At 37.4% G+C, this 13,037-nt stretch overlaps 1 protein-coding gene across 1 annotated transcript; it reads left to right on the top strand.

Annotated features, from left to right (window-relative positions):
- Positions 1 to 612: 612 nt before the first annotated feature.
- Positions 613 to 10,943, top strand: tmem150ab (transmembrane protein 150Ab). Its single transcript, XM_026921533.3, is given in 9 exon segments — positions 613 to 780; positions 1,697 to 1,942; positions 3,211 to 3,258; positions 3,953 to 4,039; positions 4,144 to 4,211; positions 5,371 to 5,498; positions 5,580 to 5,672; positions 5,674 to 5,758; positions 6,799 to 10,943. Coding segments are annotated over 8 exon segments (885 nt in total). The 5' UTR covers positions 613 to 780; positions 1,697 to 1,877; the 3' UTR covers positions 7,110 to 10,943.
- The last annotated feature ends 2,094 nt before the right edge of the window (positions 10,944 to 13,037 follow it).

The following is a 13,037-nucleotide window of genomic DNA, read 5'->3' as shown; positions in this document are numbered from 1 at the left end:
ACCCATTCAAATGCAGACGTCCTTTTCCTCACACACACACACACACACACACACACACACACACACACACACACACTTTCCCTCTCAAGATCCAGATCTAGCCTACATGAGGCCCACGAATATGCAGCCCTATGAAAATTAGTTTAAGGTTTCTGTTTTTGATGCTTTTTTTTTTTTTTTAAATGTACGATTTAAAATATTTTTAAATATTACAGTTTTAAAATGTTGTTCACAATTTTGATATGAAGCAGCTTATTTGAGAGGACAAGACGTTTGAGATGATTTCTTGGGCTCACACTTGGCAACCCTGCGGCGTATAAATTACAAATAGAGCTTTTTTATTGTAAATAATTTGTGACATATAGGCTACAGTTACTCTCTGATACACTTTACATATATTATTATTGATATATAATTTAACATAATTCACGCACAAGTATAACCGAACAACAAAACTATTTATAATTGGTTATAATATTATGCTGCTCACGTAGCTCCGCCCTCTAATGGCTGTTCAGTGCTGGTGACTGTGTTGCCAGGTGCTCTGTTTTTAATCGTTATTGGGATCCTAATGTTCTGTTTTTCTTTGTTTGTTAATGTCATGTGTAACAATACATTTGTAATAAAATCATGATATTTATGCTCACAGTGAATTGTAAAACTGCTGGTCTAGAACTCATTTTATTTACATGGAGTTGGTTTGTTTCAGACAGACCTGGCAACCCTGGCAGCTTTAACCCCGCAACAGCATTCATTCATTGATTAGTTGGAAAGGCTGCGGTAAGCAAAACCGTTTCAGTGATTTTTATCAGTAATAACACAAAGGCTTTAACTGAACCGAAGAAGAGCGTTAAGTGTAAATGTGGTTTCATTATTTGTATGGATGGCTTGCAGATTGTTTAAAATAGGAACGAAAAAGAAGATTAGCATTCAAGATAGCTAGCTGACGCCTAACCGTAATATACACACTGTTCTTTTTTATATCATTTAAAAAGCTTGTCATCTTTTAGTTACGGATAAAGCTCACGTTATTCTGCTATACAGTTGCACCAAATGCACTCAGGTTCCAGTTGATTAGATTAACCTTCCATATAGGTCACTTTGTTTGTATACAGTTCTACAGACTGGAGCACATCTGTAGTATGCAGATGTTTCATCACCCCTCTGTCCTATCCATCAGTGCATAGTGAACACCACTGGCCAGATGTTATCTGGGGGGTGATCTTTTCTCAGCAGAGAAGTTAGAGCAGTTAGACAGACATTGTGCTGATATGAGTGTATCGAGCAGAGCAGTGATACTGGGATTTAAAATAAATCATGAACTTAAACTAGATAGCTGACAGCAGGGCTATGGTCAGAAAATGACACAGCTGGAGAGCCATGGGGTCTGGGGGTACGTAGGGGTTCATGAGGTGTAGCTAGAAAATCAGATTTTCCAATTTTGTTATTAAGGTAGAATTTTTGCCTCATGATTCCAGGATCAGCGGTTCGATCCTGAGCTCAGGTTACTGTCTGAGTGGAGTTTCTGTGCATGTTCTTCTTGTGTCTGCATGGTGTGTGTGTGTGTGTGTGTGTGTGTGTGTGTGTAGTGCCCTGTGATGGACTGGTGTCCCATCCAGAACGTGTCCCCACCTCAGCTCAAGATCCACCACAACCCTGACCAGGAATCTTACTGAACATCTCTTTTTCTTAACAGCTTGCCATCTGAAGGGTGCCGGATGTAGTTGAAGGACCTGTCCTGTGGCCCTCCCCCACATCACTCCTCTCATATTCCCTGCACTGCATGGCTTCACCTGACCGCATCTCTCCTCCCGTCACCGTAGCCCTGATCCGGCAGCCCCTCATGCTTTGGACAAGGGCTGCTCACAGCCTGCCTCATGACTGCCTGGATCGTTCTGCCAGTCAGCCTGTCGGCGTTCTCCATCACAGGGATATGGATAGTGTGAGTGTGTGTAAAGCTGCATAAAGAAAGTGTGTAAAGAAACATAAATTCCTGTTGTCCAGGGCTTGTATGTGCCTTGTAATATACAGTGTAAAAATTAGCACATCCTTTAGGACCAAATCAAGAAGATTTAGATAGTGTATGTGAATTTTAAACAAATAATAGTGAAAAAAGACCAAATGACTTGAGTTCAAAAGTTTCATAACACTTTTAACAATACATGTTGTAATAAAGCAGCTTCACAGGAATCCTAATGTAGATTTAGATCCGTAATGAGCAAGCCAGATCTGTCAATTTGAGCATCATAGTCTAATCTTTATGATGCAGTTTTTACTAGGGGTGTAAACCACAGGCTTCCAGATAATACAATTTTGATTATTAAAGCAGTAATTCGACAATTAATTATACCACTGAATCTGATACGATATGATATTGATTCATAAGGCATTGATTCGATATTTGGTGATACCACTGAACCTGCTACGATACAATTCGATTTAATAGCCTTCAAGCAATGTAACCAACTTTATTCAGAATCTGGGGTAGGCGTACAGTCAATTTGCGAATTGTGATGATGATAAAGACAGACTACTTTAAGTGTCAGACTTACAGGCATATCACCTTGCTAGCCCATTTACAAGTCAGTTAAAAAATAGGAATTATTTTTTACACAACAGTTGTCTGTCCTGTGATTCATTTCAATCATTGCCTTTTAAACTGATGCATCAGTACAAATCATCTGATCGTTACACACCTAGTTCTTAGGTACAAGTCTGCAGTATTCGGGTGAGATTAGTTTGTTTCTTACTTTCTGAATGTGAGATAAATGTTCCCGAATGACTCGAATGCACACCGTCTTTCATATCCTCTGAACAACTTCTGAATTCTCACATGAATAAATGTGTAAAACAGATGAGTTTCCACCCAGAAACCATAGGGGCACAAAAATTTGCACTATTAAAACTGTGTGAACTGGTCACAAGGAAAGATCAGCACTGCAACCTTCATTTCATCATTTCACCATTGTCATGATTTATTAGGAAAAACCAAAAAAAAAAAAAAAAACCCTGAGATTTGTTCATTTCCGACTCCTACAATATCAGTATTGCAAAGACCAACATTTCAGTTCTGTTTAAGACCTGATATATTGTGCTTTTATTTACATTCTTTAGTCACGTTTTGTTTTAAAAGCTGTAATTTATCAGCGTTGCAATGCAATCACATGAAGATGAGAAGATAAAATCTAAGCATGGTATTATGTTTCCCAGGTACGCCATGGCAGTGATGAACCACCATGTGTGTCCAGTCGAAAACTGGTAAGTCAGCAATTTCCATAAGCCTTCAAATAGCACAGATCATCACTATTATTTGTGTGGCAGCCTGGTAAAACCCTTCACATGATCAGATCTGCTATATAAACTTGACTCTACTACTATATAGTTCTGAAAATGAGAGTGCTTTTCTAGCACTTTAAAAATCTGGCTTAGCCAAAAGTGAAAATGGAGAAAATCACGTATAAAGTTTTGACTCTGACCGCAGCGCAGGAGCATCACAGACATTTTAACAGCTGGTATCAAAACAAACAAACTGAACTGAGTAACTTGTATCTGGTTTGCTGTGGCACATCTCTCCAACAGCTAGCTCAAAGTGTGATGTTTACTATGTGAGGAAATCACACTTAGCTAGCAAGGTTTTAGACACCTTTTTTTGGAGACTGACTTTTTTTTTCCCCCACTACGTTTGTTAAACTGGCTTCTTACCCAACATGATGACTCAAGATGCAGTGTGAAACCTTAGGAAAGATTCAAAAGTAAATAAAAACAATTGCACAATTTCAAAGCGTGGTTTAGGCAGAAAACCCAGTGCCGGCCAAAAAAAACCAAAACAAATTTCCGTCTTTGTTGGCTGTTTGACATCCGATGGGTTTTTTCCAGGCTGCCACACATACATGGTTTGTGGAACATCAGCTCCTGTATCTCACTATCTAACACATTGTTACATAATTCACAGGATGTATAATGTGACTTGTAATGAGGAAACAGCCAAGAGGGGCTTCCCCAAGACCTGCTGTACTCTACAGGACATCCCTCTCATCAGGTTTCTTCTCTTCCTACAGCCGGATTCTTCTGCTCATATTTTCTGTATGATGCATGATCAAATCTTCAGTTTCTGATAGCACTCTTTGTCATTTTCTTTTTCAGTAAATGTGGCTGCTACCCACCTGAGAGCTGTCTCTTCAGTCTCATAGGCAACGTCGGGGCCTTTATGGGTAAATAATCATCTCGAGCTTGCTTGTGAGTGCTTTATATGTGTGAATTTGACAGGCTGGAAACACTGATAATCGACAACACTGTGGTTTTGCATTTGAACGCATGCTTCACATGAGACTTTAGTGTATCAATCAAAGTAAACTTGATACTTATGGTTCATTTTGGTTCAAATTTTGTTTGGTTTAATTTGATTTCACACATAATTAAATATAACAGAAAACCTTTGGCTAAGGAACATATAGAGCTTAAAACATCCTCGAAATATTGTGACGGAAAAAAGCTGGGAAAAAAAAAAAACCTTTATCAAGTGTGTGTAGAAATCACAAAAATCAGCAGAGCACAGAAACCACAAATAGCCAGCACTAAGTAAATGATTAGATAATTAGATAAATATCTAACATAAAACATGTCATGTGTCACATTCAGTGTTTCTTTTTTTCCTTTTATTTGTTGGTCCAACTCTCCAAACCACTTGGCATTTCTGCAGCACAACAGCTCTGTCAGCTCTGTCCTTCAGCTCAGTTTGTTCCTCATAAATCACTTCAGCAGCTCGTATCCAAAAAATGCTGCATGTCATGTTTGATTCACTTCCAGCAGTCGAGTTGATTCAGAGTCAAATCACTTTCTCACTGCAATGGAAGCTGGAACCACTCAGGGAGTTTTCACATCTATTAGTCTATTTGCCAAGTCCGAATCAGAGCTAAATTGATACTTTTGGTTTGTTTGCTATATGCTATAATGCTCTTTTGCAAAAAACAGCAAAAAAAAAAACCCTTTTGGCTGAGGGAGGTGTGCGGGTGGGGGTTTGTAGGGCTGAAAATGTCCTCATTCTTTTATTTGAAAGGGAAAGACAAACAAATATTAATTAAGTGCGCACAGAACTGACAAAAATCACCTGAGCTTTAAGGTTCATTTGTAGTGAGATTTGAAGTGATTCGACACTGAACCGACTCGACTGCTGGAAGTGAATCAAACATGCCATGTATTTCAGTCTGCACCTTCAAACCAACTAGCAAGCGAACCAAAAGTATCAACTTCACTCTGATTCAGATTCACTGATTAGGCCACTCATTTAATATTTACAATAGTTTGCTTATTTCTTTTTTTAAATATAATAAAGCCGTATTATATTGTTTAATGATCTCTCTTTCTCTGCAGTGGTGATGGTTTGCATGTTGCGTTACGCTCATGTGATTGAGCACAGCCACCATTGCTGGGTCAACACGAGTGCGCTGGTGTCGGGTTGTATTAATGCTCTGGGACTCGTCATGGTGGGCAACTTCCAGGTGAGTTGAGAAAGAAATGAATAACAATATCCACCCCTGAGGTGAATATGTAACCGAATTCATGATTGTTTCCTCTCTCAGGTCGACCATGCGAAGACTCTGCACTATGTGGGGGCCGGTGTGGCATTTCCTGCAGGTCTGCTCTTCGTATGTCTGCAGTGTGTGCTCACGTACCCGCATTGCCGAGACAGCGCTGGACTTCTGGATGGCCCATGTGCGCGTGGCTCTGTCAGCTGGAGCGCTAATCTCTCTCATCCTCAGTATCCTTACTCCTTTATCAAACTGGATACCAAAGAATTCATTCCGAAATTGTTCACAGGAGTGTTTACACAAGCATCATGAAATTCCAGTTCGTTTGGAAGAAACGTTTGTATTCTACAAGAGCTCCTGAGTTTCTGTAAATGAATCCAGATTAAATGGCTTCAAACCATATAATTGGCAAAAAGTTACTGCTAATTTTATATACGAATGAAGTTGACAAGTTTAAATCGCTTATTTATTTCAATTACACACATGAATTTAAAGAAAGTTTTCTGGTTGGCTTGCTAATTAATCAGCAGTGTTTCATCTGAGGGTGGGAAACACTTGGCCTATCATTTATCTAAAACCAGATGGTATTTTGGTGACATATTATAACAGTGGATTCCAAGTGAGTTCTCTTTATTATCCTGCTCAAAACTTTGCATATTCATTGTCATGCTCTAGATAATTCATTCAAATGCACCTCATTACTCTGTCTAATGACTCAGAACATTCAACATGTTTACTTTACGTCTTATTTAACACATGAAGAGGTCAAACGGATTCAAACTCTGATGCTCTGAGTCAGTGGGAATAAAATAAAACAGCTAAAGACCTAAAAAAAAAAAAAAAAAAAAAAAAAACGCTGTCAGAAATAGACAAAACATATATACAAGGACATAGCCAAAGAAAGGAAGAAAAATAATTGGGGGAAAAAAAATTGCCAAATCTAAACAAAACTGCAGAAAAAGGTTAAATTGTCTCATGATTAAAAGCTTAACATAAACTATTTTTCCATTGTTAATTAAAATTGTAAAACCTAATTTGCACTGCTTAGGGGTGTACATAGTTTTGCACTCAACTGTAGGCATACGATGTGCATGGAAAAATAAAAGCAATTTTGCTGCAGGTTTTTTTTTTTTGTTGTTGTTAAACTAGTCCATTACTTATTCTGCCTCATAGATAAAAATAAATCTAAAACATAAAATGTGGATAATGATTAGGAAATGACTTTTCAGGATTTCCGGTTGTTTCTATTTAACTCCCCGTCCTAACCCAGGCGGCATCTTCTTCATTCACGAGAGCTTCGTGTTGCAGCACGCTGCTGCCATCTGTGAGTGGATCTTCACCGTTCTCGTCCTGGTCTATTACGGAACCTTCACCTATGAGTTTGGCAGCGTCAGCAGCGACACCATGATGGCTGCCCTCGTCAATGGCAGGCCACACGACAGCTCGGGCTCAGGAGTCATCATGGGAGGCATGGGGAAAAGCGTGCCCATGGGCTGTGGTGCTCGCAGCATGAAGTCACCTGGAGGAAGCAGCACCTCCACACACCTCAACTGCACCCCGGAGAGCGTGGCCATGTTATAGTGAACGGACGGGAGGTTAGGGCTCAGGTAAATCACGGATTTAAAGCTTCCTGGTCCGTGAGGTGCTGGAAGAGAGCAATAGATTAGGTGTAGAGTTCATACAAGTGAAATGTGCTGATAAAATTACGTATAATACAAATAATATACTTTCTCAAAAGCAGCTTTCCAGCCCTAAATATATATTAAAGCTGGCAATAATGCCAAAATACTGAAAGAGAAATGTTAAGGTCCTTTCTAATCAATAGTAGCTGTATAATATAGTTATAATTTTACATTCATCCACATTCATAAGGCCTGGGCCAAACTTCAAGATTTATAGAATGTTAAAAAATGTAAGGGACCCCAGTTATAATCACAGATTTCACAGATCCTTCAGTTATCAAACTTCTCAGTTATCAAATAGTACAGTATTGCTCAGAAAAAAAGCCCACACACTTTGAAGTCATGTGTTGTTGCTAATGAGTCAACCAGCTCTCCAGCGGCTTTACACTGTACAATTTTCCACGCAATTTCAAAAATCGTAAACTCATTTTTTGGTTGTGAATTGAGAATATGCCCACTAATGACTGATCTAGTGCCATTTTTGGCAAGTCCGTGTCTGAATTTTTTAAAATTAAAATCTCAATATGAGTAGTGCTATGACGCTCATCTACAGTCCACCAGTAGGAGAATGGTATAATGTTACACAATACTCATGGGACAGCTACAAATATGGTAGTGGTGATGAGCGAATACGAATATGAGCATAAACGAAACATGGAAATGAGAGAAAAATCTCATTATTAACTCAAGCTCATGGAGAACGTTATCACGCAATCTGTTATAGAGTTCAATTTCATTTGGATCTCGTACAGTTTGATAAGCAAAAGACAGCCGAAATTGCACAGTGTAAATCAGGCTTTAGTTAAACATTCAGATCCGATTAGCATTTCTGAAGACCCTTTTTTTGGAAATGAATAAAAGACAAATAGATCCTGTGACTTAGTCCTGAAAAATTCATCAATCGCATACAGTGAAACCATCCAGCGAAACTAATCAGCATCTGAGTTGTTCAGCACGGAGTTGAGTTTTTCAGAACCTGACAGCTCGGAGAATTTCTCCTGAGCAAACATAACTTCAGATTAAAACAAACATGGTGGACGAAGGTTCAGCCTGTTCAGTCGTATGCATTCAACATAAGAATGTAAATCTGTATGAAGAAGATGGCAAGTCAGATAGAAAAGCAGTCACACCTTTCTTATCATCACGAGGACGTGTCACACTGAAAAGCAAAACCTTTGTCAAATTACTCTTATGTCATGTTGTTTATTTATCTATCTTTTTCTTTTTTAAGAATGAAATGCAAGTAATTCCATGTTGCATTGCATTTCATTTTTATCAGTGGGTTGCTGAAGTTTTCCACTGAAATGCAAGCACTGTCCAATCACAGTTCTAAGCCGTACTCAGGCAGTGAGTAATCTGAGTGTTTTATCTGAACATAATAGTTTAAGACTAGCCCATAAACACCTTTTGCGATCATTACAAGGGGCAAATCTGCCTCAAAATTAATCCGATTATCCTCTAGTGCAGCCCAGATATACGTTATTCCAACGCAATACATGGCAATACACTACTCAATGATGTATGTTCATCCACAGAGATCTTCATTGTTATTTTTTATCATTAAAACAGCACACTGAATATTTATGGATATAAAGAGTTGTAAAAGTGACAGTCTTGGTCTTGATTGTACAGCATGCATTCTGTGCCATTTTCCAGCACTCATGAAGCTGTATGTAGTAGACTTTTCCCTTCAAGAAGCAAAAACAAATGCTATGTACATGATAAACACCACCTGGGGCAGTTTTCCGAACTAAATCTTCCTGAAGATATAAATTATTTTCTTTTTAAATACTAATCATAGTGCCACGCTTTTTGTCAATTAACAGTTTATGAGCCAAACATTCACGTGTACAGTTTACATGCTGCTAATCCGATTGCTTTTGCACCACAAAGCAGTATTAGTACTAATTTAAAGACATTTCTAATGACTATTTTTATGTTCAACCAATTCAGCTCATAAGATATATTCCTTTTAATTTGTTAGCAATAACTATATTTTACTACCTGGTGCTAAGACGAGGTAGAGGCAGTCATTCAAGACGGTCCACACAGAATTTCTCGTCGTATGGTTATTGTACGTTTGGTAGAAAATCTGTTTAGCGCTTGTAAATGAATGCGTTTGCTTCATGTTTTTTTTTTTTTTTCACTTTCTGATTCATATCTTCCTCATTTTCTTGTTTTTTTAAAAAAAAAAACATATTATTGATTACAAGTGACACTACATGCTTCAAAATATTTTATAGTTTCAGAAATAACAGACCTGCTAATGTGAAGCTCAAACATGTCCTGAGTCTATACAGTATTTTAATATTTAGTCAGTGATGGAAGCAATGATGATTATGATGATAATGATGATGCCAGTGTATTGTAGTATGTTGTATTTATTATTCATTTGTTTGCTATTTCTGACACTGCAATAATGCAATACTGAACTGTGCCAAACTAGGGCTGGGCGATATGACGATATGATATCGATTTCGTGATATAACAACACGATACACTTTTCTAAGTTATCGTCTGGTGTACTTTCTGCTTCGACATTAACTTTTTTTGTATTAACTGTACTAATTTTTTCTTAATGTTGAACGTAATTACATACGATGATACCTAAAGTGTATCATAAAGATGTCCACAAGTATAATATGTATGGAATAAAAGACTTTCATGTGTATGTGCTGTTATAGGAAAATAAACAGCACACCACACTGAAGTTATTATTTTCCTATAACAGCATGTCACAAAGTGTTTTATTCCTCTTATACTACAGCAATTTGCAAACATTTGCAGTTTTGTATTTATTAAAGGATTAAACGTGTTCTTTTTAACCATTTATAGTTACATTTTAATGTTGCGGAACGTCCATGAGACAAGTTAGTTCCTGTTAACATTTACGACATAGCAGCTATATACAGTCAATCCTTCACCAGCATCTATTTTTTCCTCTCTTTGAAGTTAAAAAGTCTCGTGTTCTTGAGAAACCAGAAAGCACAAAGTCCTCTGTCCTGAAAACGCTCCCGTGTCATCACACTGACACTGGAGACTCCTTCCATAAACCTCTCCTTACTGAAAACTTCAATTATACATTTTTCTTTATTAAATAACTTTTTTTTATTATTATTCATTTTATTATTATTATTATTATTAGGCTTGAATTATGTAGCGTGTCCTTCTGGTATGAGCACATTAATATACAGTAAACCTGTGATTTGAAAGACAGCCGGCACTACTGTCAGAGCTGCTGTTATAGAAAATTAATCAACACCTTCTGACCAATCAGATTCGGGAAATCAACAGTGCTGTGGTATGAATATGATATATTGTATATGTATATGATATATTTGCCATATCGCCCACCCCTAGTGCCTACATACCTCTGTAAGAATCTCTGTTAAACTACTGAAAGTTGATTAATACTTAACTTGTTCTGTAATGGGCCAAATTCAAAAAACTGGAATGAAATCTACTCTTGTGACAGTAACAGTGTTGTAAGAAACTATGTGGTTAACACTTGGGTTCACACTCCGGTCAGATGATGCAAAGGTAAAGGCTGATACTAATCCTGAATTGCTAATCCTGAAATGTTTCGTTAAAATTTCAGATTTTGATCAGTAATATGTTTTTATTACTTCTAATCTGAGTAAACCTCATAGAATAACTTTGTCCTGTTATACGATGATTAACTTTCTGCTGTATGGAAGCATGAAGGCTAAATGAATGATGAAATGGATCACCACAGTGAGAGTGGAGTCTTTACTAAAAATCACCAGATTTACAAAACATTTCCATTACTCGAGCAATAGGATGATATTATGTAACAATATACTTTTCCAAGATATTGCAGCTATTGTGATATCTTTTTATAAGATTTATATACACACACACACATTGTTATACACAGTCAGGTCCATGAAGTATTTGGACAGTAACACAATTTTAGTCATTTTGCCTCCAAAATGGATTTGAAATGAAGGAATCAAGATGTGATTGAAGTGTGGACTTTCAGCTTTAACAAAGGTTTTAACAAATATATTGCATTAACCATTTACTGATAAGCAGTTTAATGGCCAGTTGTGTTAATGAGGCCTGTTTCCTCATTAATTAAAAAAAAATTTATAAAAAATTTATATAATAAAAAAAACAGACCTATCAGAGAGATAGCAGAAACTTTAGGAGTGGTAAAATCAACAATTTACTACATTCTTAAAAAGAAGGAAGGCACTGGCAAGCTCAGCAACACCAAAAGGCCTGGAAGACCATGGAAGACAACTAAAGTGGATGATCGCAGAAGTCATTCCTTGGTGAAGATTCTTTGGACAGATGAAACCAGGATTAATTTGTACCAGAATGATAGGAAGAGAAGAGTATGAAGAGGAAAAGGAAGGGCTCATGATCCAAAGCATACCACATCATCTGTCAAACATGGTGGAGGCAGTGTTATGGCATGGGCATGTATGGCTGCCAATTGAACTGGGTCACTGGTGTTTATTGATGATGTGAGTGCTGATAGAAGTAGCAGGATGAATTCTGAAGTGTATAAAGTTATACTTTTTGCTCAGATTCAGTCAAATGTTACAAAACTATTATTTATTATTATAATTGATTAAAATTATTTGATTTGTTTAAACCTTTTTATTTTAAAGTAATTTAAAAGTTTATCATCCTTTTTTTTTTAATGCAACACTACAGTTTTGCTGGCAGTTACCAGCTGTGATACACATTGTGTATCGTAGAAATGTCTTTGAGGAAATGCCAGTCAGTACAAACACACACATTCACACCTAGAGACACCAATTCACTCACATGTTTTTGGGCACTAGGAGGAAACTGAAGAACCCGAGAAAACCCACTCGGACACTGGGAGAACATGAGACAGTAACCCAAGCTCAGGTTCGAACCATGGAGCTGTGAGGCATCAATGCTACCACCACCATGCTGCACCACTGTGCTGCCCAAAATTAGCTTCAAATACTTCAACAACTTTTTAGGAAGCTAAGAACCCTTAAGTATACAAAGTCCAAGTGTACACTTGTGTTTACCCTTCAGAGAAGGCCATAAGGATGGTAAGAGCTCTTTACAATCTAAATAAACACCTTAAAAAAAACGTGTTTTCTAAGATTACTGTACTAGGTGCAGGCATGACTCCTGTGATTACACTCTCAAAAATTAGAAAAATTAGAAACAAATTTTGGTTTCCTAAAGAACATTTTGACTTAGGGTTCTCTTGGTGTGACAGAGAACTGAAAAATTATCCACAGCATTTCTGTTACCTTTGCGTGGAAAGATTTTTGTAGTGGAAAATGGTTGTTCTGTTTATTGTGGCAACAACAAATGAGTCATGTATGAAAGTGTTCCCTGGGCAATCAAAATGGCCTTAAAGAACCTTCTTCTGGCAGCTTTAAATTTAAGAATGTAAGATATCTACATTTTTTCAAACATTTCAGGATCATTCAGTCTTAATGTGGAGAATTAAAATAAAGTCATTTTAAATCCTACTTTTAAAACATTGTGTCACTGTCCCACAGTTCACCTTGTATACAGAGTGTCTTTTAGTTTTTTTTAAGGGCAACAGTTGTTGTTTTACAGCTGTTTTGTTACGTTTGGGTTAGCGGTAACAGCGGCTCTCTGCACACTTGTATCACTGGAGCGTTCGCTGCTGAACATGACGGCAATTATGACAATGATCACCAGCGCCAACACCACCACAATTGCTATCAGTCCTGCTTTACTCTTCAGATACTCCTTCCTCTTCGCCGCTTTCACCTTCATCGACTTCTTCTGGAAAGACTGCGACTAAAATCAAAATCAACAGATATGTTTTGAATAAAAA

The sequence above is a fragment of the Pangasianodon hypophthalmus genome, chromosome 27 (genome assembly GCF_027358585.1).
Source record: "Pangasianodon hypophthalmus isolate fPanHyp1 chromosome 27, fPanHyp1.pri, whole genome shotgun sequence".
NCBI classification, from domain to species: Eukaryota; Metazoa; Chordata; class Actinopteri; order Siluriformes; family Pangasiidae; genus Pangasianodon; species Pangasianodon hypophthalmus.
The sequence above is the reverse complement of the archived record's forward strand: the minus strand, read 5'-3'. Positions and strand labels throughout refer to the sequence as shown.